At 45.9% G+C, this 19,193-nt stretch overlaps 2 protein-coding genes across 3 annotated transcripts; one reads left to right on the forward strand and one right to left on the reverse strand.

The window, feature by feature from the left end:
- Positions 1-128: 128 nt before the first annotated feature.
- Fancd2os (FANCD2 opposite strand) lies at positions 129-2,625 on the reverse strand. 2 transcript variants are annotated; one of them, XM_041644838.1, is made up of 2 exons: positions 2,583-2,625; positions 129-1,323 (listed from the first exon to the last, which is right to left on the reverse strand). In XM_041644838.1, exon 2 carries the CDS (start codon positions 1,313-1,315, stop codon positions 779-781), a length of 537 nt encoding a protein of 178 aa, XP_041500772.1. In that variant the 5' UTR covers positions 1,316-1,323; positions 2,583-2,625; the 3' UTR covers positions 129-778. The 2 variants fall into 2 exon arrangements, with proteins under 2 accessions (XP_041500772.1, XP_041500779.1); XM_041644845.1 differs by lacking the exon at positions 2,583-2,625 and adding an exon at positions 2,380-2,438.
- Positions 2,626-6,712: 4,087 nt separating this feature from the next.
- On the forward strand, positions 6,713-18,931 carry Brk1 (BRICK1 subunit of SCAR/WAVE actin nucleating complex). The gene is made up of 3 exons (XM_041679090.1): positions 6,713-6,869; positions 18,008-18,090; positions 18,323-18,931. Exons 1-3 carry the CDS (start codon positions 6,752-6,754, stop codon positions 18,347-18,349), a joined length of 228 nt encoding a protein of 75 aa, XP_041535024.1. The 5' UTR covers positions 6,713-6,751; the 3' UTR covers positions 18,350-18,931.
- Positions 18,932-19,193: the final 262 nt, after the last annotated feature.

A 19,193-nucleotide genomic window follows, 5' to 3' on the forward strand; every position in this document is an offset into this window, starting at 1 on the left:
AAATAAATATTTTAAAAAAATTTTTTTGTTTATTAGTATAAAACAAAGGAAGAAAAGACATCATCAAACATCTGCTGGCATTATATATATAGTATTTATTTCCACATTATTCTGAATTATGCCTAGAATCTAGTTGTAAGAACCATACAAAATATAGTTTATTAGAAATAGAACATCAGGAGCTAAAGTAGGGGATTCTCCTGTCATCTGCCAGGAAGCCCAGTCTCAAAGCTGCTGCTAGGCTGTCTTCCTTGCCATGCTATTAAGAGTGTTTAATATTTGTTATATTTTTACCCATGCTGGTATTAAAGTTATGTTTTACTTATTGACATTTGTTTGAGGCGGGAAAACTGTTTTTAAGTTAGTTCTTAACCCACATACAGATTTTTGGTCCCTTCATCGTCTGGTTCCCAGTCAGCCATACATGTCTTTTCTTGGCATCCCTTTTTGTTGCCATCTCATTACCGACTTTGTCATTTGTGTGTTCACACTAGGCTGGTTTGTTTGATAGTTTAGTCACTATCACATTTGTATGTCAGTGTTAGGCTGACTTAAATAGTCATTAGCTTTACGGCAGAGATGTTCTTCCTCGCTCAGTATCACTGGTCAACTGGTCAGTCTTGTTTCTGAAGAGAAAGGGAGGAAGGGAACTTGTCACAGCTTGACTGAAAGGCAGAGTATCTGGCATGATTTTACGGTTGATTTATGTAGAGAGATCTTTGTAAGCTTTGTACATACCACAGATGATGGTGTGGAACGCGGGTCAGATGGGGACCCTTTACTTGGAGTGCTGCAAGGCAAAGGTGCACTTCTTGTACGTGGCATACAGCAGGAGGATAGAGCGTAGCATCTGTTTGCACATAGTCACTGTCATCTGAATCTGAGGCTCCTTGAGACCAGTGGGCCATTGATGCTCTCTGCTGATAATTTTGCAGAAGGCTGACTTGTCTGAGACTCTGAAGGTTCCAGTCCACTTGGGTGGCTGGGCTGTGATGACCCTACCGAAAACAGAATCTACTCCATGGAGGCGGACTGGCTGGGGCTTCCTCACTAGTCCTTTCTTGTTGTTCACTGCTTGGAGCTCTGAGGTGTGGCAGGGTAACTTGGGGCTCTCTCCAGGTGCCACAAGTGGGCTGTCTAGGACAAGAGTGACTTCTTGAAAGCACAGCTGCACTTCAAGGTCAGAAGGAGTATGCGGGAAGCAAGGAGAGGCCCTGAAAGGGTGTTTGGAGCAAGGGGTAGGTGTTGTGTGCCGCAGCCATTGGAAGCTCTCATCCAGTGGAGTCCATGGTGACCAGAGCTGGTATCCTGCCATCGACAGTCCTAAAGGGAAGGAATCAGACATGGAATTTCCCTGCTGTGCTTTGGGGGAGGGAGAGGCATTACCGTGCAAATTCACATCTGTCTCATTACTGGCTTAAACTTTGTGGGTCCCACTACATGGCAGGGGTCAGTAGTTCTGTAGAGAGCAGCAGATACTGACTGGTAACTGCTGCACGCACTCAACCTCCCCGGGTAAGGACGTTCACCCATTCTGCAGATGATACGGATTTGTCTGAAATGGAAAATTTCAGTCAGTTCCTCTGGTGGGCACAAGTGGCTGGACTTCATGAGACATTATTTGATGAGAAGAAACTCAGCCCATGTCCTGCAAGCATTTGTAAATTGGTGCTTCTGCAGAGCCCTCAAGAGTATAACCCTGAACTAGCAGTTTAACTTCGCTATGGACCTAGTAGAAATGCAAGCTCTTAGGGTCCATCTCAGACCTACTTAATTAGAAACTTGGGTGGGGCCAGAAGTTTGCATGTATGCAAACCCTCCAAAGATTCTGTTGCACCTTACAGTTTGCAGTTTACAGTGTGGCTTTTAAGCAGCCTCCAGTTTTCACTCTTCCTTATGAAGCAGGAGGATTGCTATGAGTTCATTAACAGCCTGGACTACATAGGGTAAGACCCTGTCTGAAAAGAAAACCCCAAAAACAACCAAGAGGAGGTTTCTGGTATACCACCATGGCAAGGTGGATGTAGGCTATTAATACCTCTAAACATTTTTTAAAAATAAGATTCATTTCTAGTTTCATCTCAAAAAAAAAAAAAAAAGCTTTATCAAATGCCCAGACTAAACCAACAGAGATGGGAGGACTTTGGACTCCAGGTCTTTCCATCCCTTCACACAAGGTTTAAATAAAAATGGTTCTGCCCCAGTTCTCGGCCTTACAGGGAGTAACTTTAATCCATTCTGCAGGTAGGGGATGAACCTGGTAGTCTTTACAAGTTGCTGTACTAGACCTGCATTGGAAACACCTGGTTCCCCAGTCGAGAAGACTTCCTTTTTAGAGGTGCCTTCCTTCTAAGGAACCCGGGTCCTCCATTTCCCCACCTGGGAAAGGGGAAGGCAGCGCCAAAGTGCAGTCCTCGTGAACTGAGAAAACATCCTGAGCGGCTGGGGTGCTTGGAGAACAGGCTTGTCTCCCTGGAAGTCCTTCCCTCGGAGCGGGAGCCACATGACCCTGCCCGAGGCCCGGGCAGCGGTGGGATCCCGGGCCTGGACCCACCATCACCACATCTGGGCCGGGAGCTCACCTACTGAACTCCGCCCGGATTGCACGCTCCAGAGTAGCAGCCGCATTTTTTCTCCATCCCGGCTCCTAGCAACCTCCTTTGTGACTCAGGACCGTGGGGGCGGGGCGGGGCGGGGCGGGGCGGGGGCTGGAGACGCCCTTTCTAGAAGCCAGAAGACACAGGACAGCTCCAGTGCCACCCTTTAGTTCCTCTCCACCCCATCACACCCTTTGACAAGGACACAGGGGACAAATTCCCCACGTCAAAGGCTGTGATCAAGTATGGACGTTCCAAGACTATAAATCAGTGTTAAAAATTAACCTTTATTAGTTATTCCCTGGCTCACACTGTGCTCCAGTGTCTGGGAAGATTTTATTATTGTACTGCAAGGGCGCCAGTGCAAACAAAATTATAAATGCTTGCCTGTTAAGAGAATAATACATTTTACCATAGCTTTCTGCCTGAAAACTTCTTGAAATTCAAAATATTATTTTTAAGTTTGTGTTTGTCTGTGTGGATTTATGTGCAACTTGTCTGTGCAGGAGACCTTGGTGCCAGAAGAGGGCCATCAGAAACTGGGTCCTCTGCAAGGGCACAAAGTACTCTCAACCACTAAGCCGTCTTTTCAGCCCCATACTTCTCTCTGTTGTCTGTTATACCTCAGGATGCTTCTGTCTCATGTACGAAGCTGAGAAGCAGATGTTTCACCGTTCCAAAACTCCAAAAGTCAGTGCTGTGAGCAGCACTTCCATTAGCATGAATGGCAGTGGAAGGCAGAAATTCCCCCCCTCCAATTATTTCAGTCTCTTATAAGTATGCAAGTGCCTGGAGGAATAGCAACTATAACAACTTGTCTGCTTTTTTTTTTCTCAAGACAGTTTCTCTGTGTAGGGTGGCCTTGAACTCACAGAGATCCACCTGCTTCTTTCTGCCCCCCCCCCCCAGTGCGTGGCTGCCCGACCTCTGCTTTTTTTTTTTGAGGGGGCGGTTCGACGAGACGGTTTCTCTGTAGCTTTGGAGCCTCGAACTCACAGAGATCTGCCTGCCTCTGCCTCCCGAGCACTGGGATTAAAAGCATGTGCCACCACCGCCCAGCCTTGCTCTTTTCTTAAAAACAGAATTAGCTCTGCATTTCCCCTACTGTAGAACTCATTGTTTCATTCAAAAAAAAAAAAAACAGACAAGCTGAGCATTTTGGTGTACTTCTGCTTTTCTTTCATCTCAGCACTCAGGAAACTAAGGCAGGAGTGCCAGCCCGAGTGTAAGGCCGGCTGGAATACACAGCAAGACACAGTGGGGAAAACAGGCCGGCTGGAATACACAGCAACAGGAAACTAAGGCAGGAGTGCCAGCCTGAGTGTAAGGCCGGCTGGAATACACAGCAAGACACAGTGGGGAAAACAGGCCGGCTGGAATACACAGCAACAGGAAACTAAGGCAGGAGTGCCAGCCTGAGTGTAAGGCCGGCTGGAATACACAGCAAGACACAGTGGCAAAAACACATTAACCTAAAGATGGATTTTAAAGTCTTGTTTTCTGAGACTGGGGGACTCAAGAGTTGAGGTCAGGCAGAGATCTGGGTCTAAAAGTCCTACAGAATCTTGAGGCATTTGTCCAGTGCCCAGTGTGTATACATGTACTCCCCATTACAGAAGAGGTAAACAAAAAAGAATTTGGATGGCAATCAGAAAATGATGACACTTGGGAAAGAGGAAGTGCTTTTGAGTTACAACTTTTCTCAGTCTGTGTTTATCTTCCTAATTAAGATACCCCAGCTAGGTGCTGAGGTGATGGCTCTGCGGTTAAGACCACCACTCACTGATCTTCTGGAGGACCCAGGTTCAATTCCCAGCACCCACATGGCAGCTCAGAGCTGTCTGTAACTCCAGTTCCAGGGGACCCAACACCCTCACATAGACATCCATGCAGGCATAACACCAACACACATAAAATAAAAATAAATTAAAAAGACACCTGCTATTTAAGAGGCAAATGAATCTATCATTACGGCACAGTATTTTTTTTTTTTAATATGAACGTCCCAAAGCCAAGATCAGATGTTTAGAATTGTTGGGTAATGAGGGATCCATACTGTCATGACAATCTGTTCACAGTCCTCTGTGTGGTCTCCTCAGATCTAAGGGACATGTTCTGAGAGGTAGCATTTGCTGTTACCTCCAACTGCTATCCAGCAAAATCAGAGTCTCCTTCTATTAACCAATTGCAGTCTTAGGAAGAAGGAAACACATACACACACACACACACACACACACACGCACGCACGCACGCGCTACAAAACACTGGCCCTAGCAAATGGCAATGTGTGAGGAGCAAGATATTCTTACGAAGGAGATAAGAAGCAGAAAGAACCAGGCTGAGCTACGTGCAGGCTTTTGTGACATCGGGCTCTGGAGAACCCACTCCAGGTATTGCCATTCTAGGAGCTGGCCTTCCCACCTTAAGGTGATGCCTCCAAGACATGCATAAGTTGAAATTTTTAAAAATTTCTATTTTGGTGCCAGGTGGTGGTGGCACATGCCTTTAATCCCATCACTTGGGAGGCAGAAGCAGGTAAATCTCTGAGTTCGAGGCCAGCTTGATCTATACAGTGTGCTCCAGGATAGCCTTGACTGCACAGAGAAACCGTGACTCAAAAACCCAAAATAAATAAATATATTTTATTTTTCTCTTAGGTATAGCATATCCTTTTATATTTCCATGTATCAAATTAGCATTTAAAGACTGCTTAATAAAATACTGCCATGGGTTAGCTAAGCCATTGTTTGGCCTTACTCCAATTATTATTGCAAACATAACCTCAAAGTTCATCCTTATGGTTAAAGTGTTTTTCTCATTGTGTCTTACTGTGTATTTCAGCTGTTTACACTCAGGACAGGCCTTCTGTCTTAATCTTTTGCGTGCTGAGATTACAAGCATGCACCACAATGACCAGTTTGTCTTAATCTTTTGCGTGCTGAGATTACAAACATGCACAATGACCAGTTTGTTCAACGATTTTTTTTAAAGATTTATTATGTATAATAATTTTCTGCCTGCATGCCAGAAGAGGGCACTAGATCTCATTATAGATGGTCGTGAGCCACCATATAGCTGCTGGGAATTGAACTCAGGACCTTTGGAAAGGGCAGCCCGTGCTCTTAACCTCTGAGCCATCTCTCCAACCCCTCAATGATTTCCTGAACAAAATGATTAAATGAAAAGGTTTGAGATTGTTTTGCGGTACTTTCCTCCCTCCCTCCTGTGTCTGTCTCTCCTCTCTCTCTCTCTCTCTCTCTCTCTCTCTCTCTCTCTCTCTCTCACACACACACACACACACACACACACACACAACGCCCCCCAAGACAGGGTTTCTCTGTGTAGCCCTGGCTGTCCTGGAACTCACTCTGTAGACCAGGCTATATATATATACATACACACATATATATACATATATATATATTCATACATACATACATACACACACACACATGTAGCCTATCCTACCAGGTTGTTGAAAGGCATTTTAATCAGGGAGATTCAGTCAGGGGGGTCTCAGCAAACAATGGCATTGAGTTTGACCTCCACAAGGTGGAAGATGAGGAACCCACTCCTACAAATTATCCTCTGATTTCCATCAGATTAGAACCCGGTAGGCGCTCACACATATACATGCACACACACAAATATGAATAACTTTAAAAAAGAAAACGAGAATGAACAGACCCAAGCATGAAATGCACTTTTAAAAAAACGAGATTCGCCGGGCGTGGTGGGTATGCCTTTAATCGCAAGCACTCTGGAGGCCGAGGCAAGTGGGTTCGAGGTCAGCCTAGTCTACAAAGTGAGTTCCGGGATAGCTGAAGCTGTTACACAGAAAAACTCCGTCTCGAAAACCCAACAAAACAGTATTCGAGGACTGGGCCCATCTCTGCCGACACGGGGTCAAGAGAGCTGGGCGAGCAGTCGGGGACGAGGTCTTGGTCTTCGCCTGGCGAGCGGGTGATTCTAGTTTTCTGCAAACCAAGATATAGCACAGAGCGAAGGGCTCTTACTCCGCGCTTGCGCTCCACTCCGCCGGGCCCTTCTCAGGTTCGAAACACGGGGTTCCGGATGGTGGCGCAGGCGCCCTGGCGGCCTATAGAGGCCGCGGCGCCTGCGCCTGCGCAGTCATTCTTCCTCAGGCGGCTGCCATGGCGGGACAAGAGGATCCGGTGCAGCGGGAGATTCACCAGGACTGGGCGAATCGGGAGTACATTGAGATCATCACCAGCAGCATCAAGAAAATCTCGGACTTTCTCAACTCTTTCGGTCAGCGGGCGAATTGGGGAGGCTGGGAGGAGGGAGGCGTTGGCGGCGGCCGGCGGCGCCCAGTCCCGGCTGCTCCCTTCTTCTTCCGCGCCCCGCCGGCCCCAGTCCCCTCACCCCGAGCCTCACTAGGCGGTCTCGGTGGGACTACCCTGCCCATTGCCAGGTCCCGCGCCCACTGCCCAAGCCTCCTAGGCCCATCCATCCATCATCGACCTGGGTCTGCGCTGCGCTTCCACGCCAGTCCCCACTTGGCACACAGTGCGCAACCGTGTCACGGTCACGTTTACAGTTAGAGACTCCTGATAGTTCTCCATCTCCTTTAGGGGAAAGTCCGAAACCCCTTAAATGCTTTCTTTCTGTTGCTCCTGCTCACCCCCTGCCCCCCGCCCCCGGCTCCCTTTGGTGAGGTCAGAAGGAGGGTTGGGGTCCTCTCGGGCCTTGGAAATGCCTTTTGTAGCCCTGTATCCGCTTCATGGTAGGTGTTCTGGGTGCTTCTGTCTGCTTCCTCAGAACTAACAGGGCAGACACTTTCAGCAGAGTCTACTTTTCCAAAATCTCTCGTAGGTGTGACTGGTGACAGTCTTCATTTCTTTCTGCATTTGTCCCTAGCCTTCTGGGCAGAAAACCTGTCACAGACTCACGTTCTCGGGAAGGCTTCCATCAGAGACTTTCTTACACAAGACATGCAGATGGCACCTAGCGATCGTTTTCCACTGGGGCGCTTTGGTTCGACTGATTAGCAGTTTTCAGCAGTTTAGACCAAACTGGGTGACAGTGCTGTGTTTTGAAGGAAATTTAAATTGAAGTGATTGTTTTCATTTTCTATCCAGAGAACTGATGAGTCCTAAGTTAGTATACAGGAAGGTGACAGAGCAATAGCTTCGATTATGGAGTGTAGCCCAAGAAATAGGGTGCCTGGGTAGCATGCTCGGGACCCATTCCCCAACCCTTAAAAAGGAAACAGGTTTGGTTTTGAATGGAAAAGTGTCATTAAGGGCCGAGGATGCCCAGTTGGTAGAACACTTAGCATGCATACACTAGGTCTCTGAATAACAGCACTCCGAAAACAGGCAGGAGGACCAAAGCGAAAATCAGCAGGTCTAGTTACTTCTTACACAGGTCCCATGTGGGGAGAAACATGTATGAAGTCTTTCCTGCTGTCTTTGGTGGCACACACCTGTAATCTTGTCACTTGGGGGGCGGAGGCACAAAGAATGCCATGAATTTGAGGCTAGCCAAATCAAAACAACCACAAAAAATAAACCATTTTCTGCATTCAAAGGAGTTCTCTCTGGCCAGTGAGATGGCTTAGCAGGAAAAGGCCACCAAGTCTGGCAACTTAACTGAATAGAATCCTCAGGACCCACAGACGAAAGCAGAGAACCAACTCCCACAAGTTGTCCCTGACCTTATAGTGCTGCCGTGGCACATGCCCACACCACCTTTGCATACAACGAAAGTAAAAAAATAAATAAATAAGAAGATCTTAACCTGTTCCCCCACCCCATGGTGCCCATCCCATTTTGTTTTCAGTCTTAGTAAATTGCTAGAACTCTTGATACTCGTGCCTTACTACCCCCTCCCCATAGTATCTATCACTCTCTGCTGGCCTGGAACTCTACTATCAGGATGACCACTAACTTGTAACAACCCTCTTGGGTCTGTGTCCTAAGAGCTAGGATTAGAGATATGGACCACCACATCTGGTGAATACCTCTCCCTTCCTTCCTTCCTTCCCTTTTTTTTTCTTTCTTTCTTTCTTTCTTTCTTTCTTTTTAAATTAAAATGTACTTACAAAGTATATAGGATTATAATCTTTTTGGTTTTTTGTGCTAGGGCCTTCACTGTTCTGGAACTCATTTTTGTAGACCAGGTTGACCTTGAACTCACAGAGATTCGCCAGCCTCTGCTTCCTGAGTGCTGGAATTAAAGAGGCATGCGCCTTCACCGTCCAGCTAGGATTATAATCTCACATGGATTTCCTGAACAGGGAATAGAGGTTAAAGATACCAATTAATGAGAGAATAACATAAATGTATATGTCAGTTGTACAGCTTTACACCCGTAAGTTGCTGTGGAGGTTAGGAGGTTACAGTGGAGGACTCCAGTCAATAAGAGAGTTCATGTGTCCCCCAAATAATTTATTTAGGGAATGTAAATGAAGGGAGTGTGATTGAGTGGAGTTACAGTTAGGTGCTGACATTAGAGGACTTTTTAGATTACAACATCTTGGAAGTACTGGTCCTTTGCCCTGCTCCCCACAGTCCAGTTTTCCTAGGGAGGTTCTGTTGTGGCGGTGCTGGGAGTTGAGCTGAGGGCCTTGTGAGTGCTAGAAGCGCTCTACCTCCAAACTGTACTTGGAGTTGTTTGTTTGCCTTCCGTGTAAGCTATGGTAGTGTTGCTTCACATAATCTATTTACCCTATTTGCCAGAGAACTGGGGTATTGGGCATCTTTTAAGAGCAGCATTCCTTACTGATTAGCATTCCCTCAAAGAAGTATCAAATAAAAGAAATTCAGATAGTCTGGTGTGGTGGCTTACGCCCGTAATACCACCTGACTGAGGCAGGAGGATTGCCTAAGGCCAGTCTAGCTAAAGGATAAGACCCTGTCTCAGAAAAACAACAACAGAAAAGCAAAAATCCCTCCAAAAACCCAAGTCTTTTAGGCTAGGGGACAGGATTCCCTGGGATAGAATCATAAGTCTGAGCTTGGCTTAGTCTGGAGAGGCAGTGGAGAGTTGAGAAAATGACTCACCTGGAAAGTTTTAACAAGCACAGTTAGAAAACGTCATTTATCTGTCAGGAAGGAGTTAATATCAGAGGTCCAAACAGTGTCTAACCAAAGTATTGATGCCAGTTCAATCAGTAAAGCATCAGAATCCCAAGTTAAATCAGGGCTGCTTTCCAGAATTTCAGAGTGATGTAACTTCTCACTGTTTGAAATCTGGGTCTCGGTAATAACAACTTCATTCTGACTGAATTACATTAGGAAGCTTTTCCTTTCCTCGATGGTTACATAACTGCCATGGAACTAGCAAAATCTGAAGGCTTCTGTTTCTGCTTGTTTGTTTGTTTGTTATGAGACAAAATCTATAGCCTTGGCTGGCCTAGAACTCACTGTGCAGACCAGGCTGGCCTTAGACTCATGGAGATCTTCCTCCCAAGTGCTGTTGTTAAAGGTGTACACTACCACACTTGACTGTTTTTTTTTGGGAGGGGGTCTGTTGGTGTTGGGGTTCCAGAAGATCACAAATGCTTCTCAGTCTGTTACCGGCTTGTATATTATTTTGGTGTTCAATTGGGATTTCGTTGTGTAACAAGCTGGCCTCTAACCCCTGGCCAGGTCCAAGTATTGCTTCATCTAACTGAGACTATAGGCTTGTGCCTCCATGCCCAGCTGCATAGAAGCTACATTTAGTGCACACATATTTACCTTTCACATGTACACCCCCAAGAAAGTATGTGTTATTTCTGACAGAATTTCTCAGACAGGGTCTCACTGAAGTATCCAGGATGATCTAGAACTTTGAATATTCATGCCTTGTCCTGAGAGCTGGAATTATGGGTGTACACTACCATTGCTGGTCAGAACTATATATGGGGGGGGGGGAATTGTTGTAGACCAGTCAGAAAGCTCCTGGTCCTCTGTCTCTCCTGAGTTCTGGCATTAAAGTCCTGCACCATCACACCCTGTTCTTTTGTAGCTTTTTTTTTTTTTTCCCAAAAAAGTTTCACCGTGTTGCTTAGGCTTAGGTCCCATCTAAAAATACAGACCTAGATATAGTCTGATAATGTTTTTTAGAAACCTCACACAATCCAAAGTACAGAGCACTGTGAGGTGTGACTGTGTGTCACCATCTGTGTAGCCTCAGGTTTAGGCGGTTGTCTGACACTGATTGTGACTTCCCGCTTACAAGCTAGAATTCCAAGAGTGAAAGTTGTTCAGCCATTGAAGGAATAGTTCCTTCTCCCTCCAGAGGCATGGTTACCTACCTTGTGTCAGGGCAGGGACTTGGGTTTGCTGCAATTTCCAAATGCCTCCTCAAAGTAAACTGTAGAACCTTTGTCCACTGACTTAGGTCATCATAAACGCAGTTCAGACCTCATGGAAGTACGCCAGAACTGCGGGGGAGAGGTAAGGGTGTAGAACAGGACAGCATATCCCCTGCAGTTCCTCTCAGTCAGCAGTGCAAGCCTCAGACTGCTTTATTCTAGGACTCAGAGCTTCTCAGCCAAGTGATGTCTCTGTAAGGAATCGTGAGCTTGTCAATCAGGAACTTGCCTGAAGGCTCAGCTAACAGTTAAGTTCCTTTAGCCTTTAATTGTGCATCATAATGAGGGTCTGCCTTCTAATTAGTTATGCCTTTCTTGAGAGGATTAACTTCAACAGTTTTTAAAACCACCTAGTAGTGACTCCAGACACTGGGTCCTTAATATCTTCAAGGTAACAGCCATGTAGGCCTTTCTTGTTGCTACTAAAAAATTGGATTCCTGCTTATTTTCCCAATTTAGGATGCAGCAGAAGTTCCAAATCAAATTTGTTCTCTGTAAAATGTTATTTATAGACATTTAATACAGACATCGCACCAGAGATTTCCTTACTTGTAAAGCAGGAACAGGGACATTTCTTTCTAGATTTCAAAATCTTCACTCCCAAAAACTCATTCAAGAACTTAAACTTGATTTCAAAACAAGAGTCAGGTGTATTGACACTCAGAAGGCTAGATAGGATTTCCACCCTGGGCTACATGGTGAGTTCCAGTCTAACCTGAACTATATATGGAAATAGAATAGACCCTCCTCCACACACTCTCCCCCACACTCTCCTGGAAAACAAAACAAACAACAAGAACAAAAACCCAGGAGACAATTTGAGATAGTACCAATTTTTCTTGTGCTAAAGGTGTGTATGAAATAGTCCAGAAAGGCTAGCCAGGTGTAGCTGAGCGCTGGGAAGTGAAGCATTCCCAGTGCCTGGAAAGCACCCGGCGGAAGGATTGTAGGTTCTAGTCCCAGGCCAGCACAGGCTGCATAGGAAAGATCCTACCTGAAAAATAAATTTAGAGAGGGAATTGTGTTCGTATTGTCAGCAGTGAAGCTGTGGACATGCTAGCAAGCCCCCTGATGAACCTGGCACTTTCAGTGCTTTGTAACAAAGTACACTTAAATTCAGGGTCTCTAGTCATCCAGTTGCTGAATACTTCCCTACTATTCTTGTTTAAAATGGCGGATGCTGGGGTGGAACCCAGGGCCTTACGTGTGTGATGCCGCACTCTACCCTTGGCTACACCCCAGCCTATGAACCATATTTGTGTTTAACTCAGGCGTGTTCCAGAGCCTGTGTCTGGAGTTGCACACTTTGTCTTCTTCAACAGTGTTGATTCATATATGCCAGTTCCAGAGTATTGTTTGGGGTTCTGATTGATTTACCAGATTGACGGGTAGACCAGCACAGCTCTCTGGGATTGACAGCTCTCCCTGCATCTCTCCTCCCATCATTTCTGTGTATCTCTTCTCACAGGAATTACAGTTGTCAGAGATACATTTATTTGCTTTTGAACTTCCAGACGCCATACTAAATGGAAATCTGGGCCCTTGGCTAGTCCTGACAGAAGTGGTAGAGTCGAGCTGGTGCGGTGGCTCAGTGGGTTGAGGTCCTTGTTGTTGAGCCTGATGACTCGAGTTCAGTCTCAGGATCTGTGTAGTTGAAGGAGAGAACCACTCCCAAAAGTTGTCCTTTGATCTCTGCATACGTGCCGCGCCACACATAACACATGTACACAAAAGTGTGAAATAGTGTAAAGTGGCAGTGTTCTAGGAAAAGTGAGGTCGCTAGGGTGGTCATGTGTAAGCTAGACTTGGGAACTAGGGGAGGCAGCAATAGTAGTAAGGTTTAAAAAGGAGGGACCAGCAGGCATTGTGTTGTACACCTGTAATCCTAATACTTGGGGAGTGGAAGCCAGAGGATCAGAAGTTCAAGGTCATCTTCAGCTACATAGTGAGGTGTAGACCATCCTTGGCTACCTAAGACAAACAAAAAAAAAAAAATTAAAAAGGGAGAAGTTCCAAACATGGTGGCACACTCCTCTGTCTCTAACACTTGGGTGCAGGAAGCAAGAAGTGCTTGTAAGTTCCAAGGTAGTGAGCTTCAGGCCAGTGAAGGCCACTACATAGACATGCCCTGTCTGAGCAGAAAAACATAATAAAAACATTTGGAGACAGAGCTAAGTGATAGTGTTTTCAGTGGACTAAGACTCATCTCCTGCCTCCAAAGGAAAGAGAGAAAGGAAAACGACGAGAGCGCACAGGTCGCTTGGCCCAGTAGTGATTTCCAGGGCTGGGGAAGCAGAATGGGGAATAAAAATACTAAATATGAAGTTTCCCTTGGAGACAGTGAGATTGCTGTCCATAGATTATGGTAATGATTGTTCCGCTCAGCAAGTGAACTGGTGACCATGATGCCTACACTCTGCAGGTGAATGTGGTGTGTGAGCTACATGTCAGTAAGCTAAGTTTGAGGAAGGATCATGGAGAATGGGAATGGGTGAATGTGAGAAAGAATGCATGGGAACCACAAGGGAAAGATGCAGAGTTTGATCCATAGATTATGGTAATGATTGTTCCGCTCAGCAAGTGAACTGGTGACCATGATGCCTACACTCTGCAGGTGAATGTGGTGTGTGAGCTACATGTCAGTAAGCTAAGTTTGAGGAAGGATCATGGAGAATGGGAATGGGTGAATGTGAGAAAGAATGCATGGGAACCACAAGGGAAAGATGCAGAGTTTGAGAGATTGGGTGGTGAACAAATACTGGGATGTGAGATCAGACTGACACCAGGGGTCCCCTGGAAACTCTGCTTTATCAACCCATCCCTCTCTCTCTGGGACTCTTGTTTATGATATTTATACAGAAGTAACAAATATACATCCTTATTTTACACACACACACACCATTCTTCGTGTGTCTGTCTAGATATGTGTAGTTGTTTGTTTGTTTTTGCATGTGAGCACATGCCACATGCACAAGGGAATCATCATTGCTTTCCACCTACTCACTGAGGCAGGGTCTCTCTCAGTCAGATCCAGAGCTCGCTGATGGGATTTCATGGCTAGTCTTGCTAGCTAACTTATTCTGAGGAGGATCTTGTCAACTTTCTGAGGCTGGAATTACAGGCAGGCCACCGTGCCCACATGGCATTTACATGGCTTGCTCAATGTCTAAACTCTTGCCCTCAAGCAGGTGCTTTAACCACTGAGGCATCTCCTCAGCCTGTTCTCCGCCCCCCCCCCTTTTTTTTTAACTATTTACCCAAAATGGGGAAAGTGGCAAACCAAAGAATGAGAAATCCATCCTTAAGAATTTGGAGACATTCAGAAAAAAAAAAGAGGATTGTGTAAGTCTGGTAAGACTGCTCAGAGGCAAACTTTTAGCCACGTCTTGGTGAAGAAGAATGTTTAGATGGGCAAGATGCTGGTGCTGAGGTGAAAGTTGAGGCCGGGTCAGCGTAGAGAAGGGTTTTCAGAGCGAGTGCTGAAGGGCTTCTGCAGAGCCAGCCAGAGATGAGGGAAAGTTGTTCGCTCGCTGTTGAGTCATCCTGTGGGAGAGTGTTGAGAGGGATCACAGCTGCTTGAGACCTAAAAAGTAAAGGTTATTGAGTAGAAACGTGGGGTGGAGGAGGTAGTAGGAAGTAGCCGTCACGTTTGTCTCCTGTGTTGGGGACAGCCAAGAAGAAAAGGTCTAATGGTCTCAGGTAGAGGAGTCAGCAGAGAAGAAGGTATTTTAGGGGAGACTAGGTTATATTCCGGGAGAGGTGGTAAAAAGGAAAAGACAGAGGAAACAGTCAAGGCCGCTTTTCACGGATGGAGTCTTGGTTCCATTATGTGCTTGATACTGATTGAATTTTCTCTAGTTCAGAAAGCCCTCTTTTTGATATTTAGATATTGTTGAAGCAGTGTTTTCCAGTGGAAATAACTGCATAGCCTCCAAGAGCTCAGATGATAAGACGCTGTCTTACTTTTCAATTGCTGTAACAAAAGAGCATGGCCAAAGCAACTTATAAAAGAAAGTTTTTAATTTAAATTTTTTTTTTTTTCGAGACAGGGTTTCTCTGTGGTTTTGGAGCCTGTCCTGGAACTAGCTCTTGTAGACCAGGCTGGTCTCGAACTCACAGAGATCCGCCTGCCTCTGCCTCCCAAGTGCTGGGATTAAAGGCGTGCGCCACCACCGCCCGGCTGAAAGTTTTTAATTTAGAGTTCACTTGGGACTTATGGTTCCAAAGAATTTGAGTCCATGACCATTATGGTGGGGAACATGGTGGCAGAGAGAGAGAGCTAACAAAGCTCTCCCCAGTGACCCCCCCCCCATAAGGCTCTACCTCCTAATTCTTACCAAGAATTCAAATATATGAGCCTGTGAGTGCCATTCCATTTTCTAACTCCCATAGGCTTGTGGCCATATCATGATGCAAAAATGCATTTAGTCCAAAATCCCATCACTCAAGAGGCGGCCAGCCTGGTCTGTTTATAGAGTGCCAGGACAGCCATGTCTACATAGGGAGACCTTGTCTCAAAGAAAAAAGAAGAAAGAAAAAAAACTGTCTTCATAGTCTTTTCCAGACTCAGTATAGTTTAAAAGTCAAAGTCTCTTCAGAGATTCGAGGCAATCTCCTAACCCCCATTAAAGAAAGGAAAAAAAGCACCTTATGTATTTCCAGCATGTAATGGCACAGAATCTGTGTTGCCCTTCCATAGAGAGGATCAGTGGCATAATGTGGAAATGCTGGGCCAAGCAAGATGGAAACCCAGCAGGGCAGACTCCAAATCCTGTATCTCTGTGTTTTACATCAGAGGTCTTAGATGGTTCTTCCCTTACAGCACTGCTGGCTGCACTTCTGACTGCAGCACACTTCTTTCTTTCCAGCTCTTTCTGCTCCGTCTGCAGCTCGCTCTAGCAGATACCCCACGGCTCTAGCACATCCTAGAATCGCCAGTGCCGTCCAGGCTTCACTTTCCCAGCTGCACACGATGGCAGCTCAGCTACCACGCAAGGACTCCCTACCACGCGCCTGGCCTCAGAAGCTCTCCTCAATCGTGGAGGAAGATTCCACGGCTCGTTTTCTCAATTATCCTTCACGATTCTAGCCACAGCCACATGGCCAAATCCTACCAAGTTCTGCTGCCTGTTGGGGATGGAGCCAGGCCTCCATTATTATAAACTGATTTGTTGTTGCCTCTTAGGAGCAGGAAATTCCTTACACCCTTTTCTTTTGTAAATTGCAGGATTAACTTGGTAGGGTCTGGGCCCCAAGGGTGTCCATTCCCTTATTCCATTTCTCATCAGACTTCTTTTCTCTTTCAGCACAGGCCTTGGCTCCAACATTAAATTTCCTACTGATCTTTTTCTTCACAAATTGTATATTTTGTATTTCTCTTTGCCCTGCTTGTTTTTGTTTTTTGTTTTTTTTTTGTTGTTGTTGTTGTTGTAGACCTGCAAACGAGTAATTAGTAATAACCACACCACCAAGTTGCTATTAGGCTGTCTTGAAATATTCCCTGCCAAAGAAATTAGTCCAAAACTTTTCAGTTTAACCTCTAGCAGATTTTTAGGATAAGGATAAAAAGCAGCCATATTCTTTGCAAAAATATCACAAGAATAGTCTCTACCCTGGACACTGTTGTTTCCCTTTGAAACCTCTTACGCTGGGCCTCCATAGTCTCGGTCATCCAGGCTCTTATTAGGATGCTTCAGTGCATTGAGCATTAGGGGCCCATTAAGACCTGCTTACGAGCTGGGCAGTGGTGGCGCACGCCTTTAATCCCAGTACTTGGGAGGCAGAGGCAGGCAGATCTCAGTGAGTTCAAGGCCAGCGTGGTCTACACGCTGTTCCAGGACAGCTAAGACTATTTATTACACAGAGAAACCCTGTTTTGAAAACAAAAAACAAAAAAACCCTGCTTACAGTATTCAGCACTTTTCTATCCTAAAATCTTCCATATTCTCCAAAAAGCAGTGTGATCAAGCCTGTCCCTCTCTGATAGCCCACTCCCTGATACCAACTTGTATCCTTTCAATTGCTGTCACAAAACACCGTGACCCAGACGACTTAAGAAAGAATTTTTTGGGAGGCTCACAGTTCGAGAGGTTGAGTCTGTGACCATCCATGATAGGGAGCATGGTGCTGGAGCAGTAGGAGCTGAGAGCTGATGACTTGATCTGTGAGCATGAGGCAGAGAGACAGGGTCAAGACAACATGAATGGCATGGGCTTTTGACATTCTCCCTCTGTCCTTCACCTCCTTCCTTACTCCCTTCCTCTCTGCAGCTCCTCTCCCTCACCCACCCTTCCCTTGTTTTCTGCTGCATCCTCTGGCCTTTCCCCCTCACTGCTGCAGTGCTGGGAATTGAACTTGGAGTATTGGAGTAATACTGGACATGCCTCCTCCATTAATCTGTAACCCCAGCCTGAAAGCACACTCAGATTTTGAGTTTTAGTCTCTTTCCAGGCTAGCTATGTGTGGTGCCTGTAATACCAGGGAACAGAACCCACTCCCACTCAGCCCCGTGAAATAGCTGCACTCCTCAGTGTGGTGATTCAGCGCACAGCCCTAATTTAACTTCTGGGGGGTTTGTTGAGCTACACCCTGCCTTAGGTTGAAGAGCTTCTCGTTTGCTTGCTTCTCTTGAGACCCTTAAGTTTGCTCCTGGATGAACGGCCGTCTGTGTCCTTTGCACATTAGTTTTATGTTGCTGCTTTAACAATTTCCCATAAATTTAGTAACTTTTTAAAGTTGCATAAATTTAGGTTGACAGGAGGATCACTGCAACCATCCTTGGCTATGAGGCAAGACACAGGTCTCCCTTGGTGTTGGCTCTTCTCTGCCATTTGTGGACTCAGATGTTACATAAAATCTGAGTAGTTGATCCTTAAATGCTTCTTGTCCAGGACAGTCAAGGCTACACAGAGAAACCCTGTCTTGAAAAACAAAAAAACAAACAAACAAACAAAAATGCTTCTTGCCATATCCCCAGTCCCAACGTGTACTTGGAAGGATAAATTTCCTTTTCAGTTCAGATGGTTTGTGTGGGTGTGGGTGTTTGGAATGACATTAATCCTGAACATCAGTTTCCTTTTACCAGATATGTCTTGTCGTTCAAGACTCGCAACACTAAATGAGAAATTGACAGCCCTTGAACGGAGAATAGAGTACATTGAAGCGAGGGTGAGTATGGCCCAGGCGACCCAGAGGGAATGCATATTTCTACCTAGAGACAGGACAGGCTTACAGACGTTAGTGCTCTGCCGGGAACTAGGTGTCTGGGATTCTGGGGCTGCCTCTACTACCACTTCCATTTCTCACTGCATAGGATCCAAAAGAGGATTATTATTATTATTATTTTTTAGTGGTTTTAGTTCCTTTGCATTTTATCTAAATGTCAGTTTTCCTTTCACAGGTGACAAAGGGTGAGACTCTCACCTAGAGCTGTGCCACACTGCTGCTGGGAGTCGCTGTACAGAACTCTGGCCATGTGGGAAAGGCCCAGCAGCCTTCTGCGCCTCCCCCTCTTCTTACAGAGCAACAGGGCTTTTTCTTGTTTTTCTTTTTTCAAAAGTGGCCTTTGGGCTCTGCTGTATGCACCCGGGATGTGATGTGGCATGGGGAAGAAGTCCAGGGAACCTCTTGGAAACATCTTTAGGCATTTCCCCTTTTCAGTAACATTGTTTGGAACTACTTGTCAATGTGTTTGAGGTGTTCAGAGGCGAGCCGGGACTCTGTTAAGTCCTCCCTGCCTCAGTCTCTTTCTCTCAGACTTCCCTCTGCACTGGCTGTCAACAGTCCATCTTCTCTCCGCCCGTGACAGGAAGTGGGGGCCGTCCTGACTGAGACTCTTGTGCCCTGCAGTGTGGTTGCCAAAAAATGTTGTTACTAACCCACCAATTTCTTATTCTGGGAGGTCAAAGCCAGGCCCCCAGTTGGCTTGAAGGGACATTTTCAGTTTTCTTTCTGTCACTTGGGGTATCTATGGCTCTTGTGCTTCCCTAATAAACTCCACTTTACCTGACTGCTGTGATTGTGTGACATCAGGACCTAGAGACGGGCTTACTGTTCAGTGTGGTGCGTAGGAACACGCTCTGACAGCACCTGCAGCCGGAGCTGTTTGTCAGAGTGCTTGTCTGGGCACATGAACTGATTCATCCTGGAACCATTTGGCCATTCAGCAGATACTACGAAGGACTTTTACTATATAGGTGTGTTAGACTCCAATAAAGATACAGTATTGAATGAAATATCATCTTCCCAGTTTAACTGCACCCAGGATAGAC

Source organism: Microtus oregoni, unplaced genomic scaffold (assembly GCF_018167655.1).
Source record: "Microtus oregoni isolate MIOR12 unplaced genomic scaffold, Mior012 000002F_ref0000024, whole genome shotgun sequence".
NCBI lineage: Eukaryota > Metazoa > Chordata > Mammalia > Rodentia > Cricetidae > Microtus > Microtus oregoni.

Excerpts from the sequence above, each read along its gene's own strand:
- Fancd2os (XM_041644838.1), bottom strand. The coding sequence starts at position 1,315 with ATGGCAGGATACCAGCTCTGGTCACCATGGACTCCACTGGATGAGAGC.
- Brk1 (XM_041679090.1), top strand. The coding sequence starts at position 6,752 with ATGGCGGGACAAGAGGATCCGGTGCAGCGGGAGATTCACCAGGACTGG. Across the intron at positions 6,870-18,007 it reads GGACTTTCTCAACTCTTTCG|ATATGTCTTGTCGTTCAAGA; the intron begins GTCAGCGGGCGA and ends TCCTTTTACCAG. Across the intron at positions 18,091-18,322 it reads TAGAGTACATTGAAGCGAGG|GTGACAAAGGGTGAGACTCT; the intron begins GTGAGTATGGCC and ends TTCCTTTCACAG.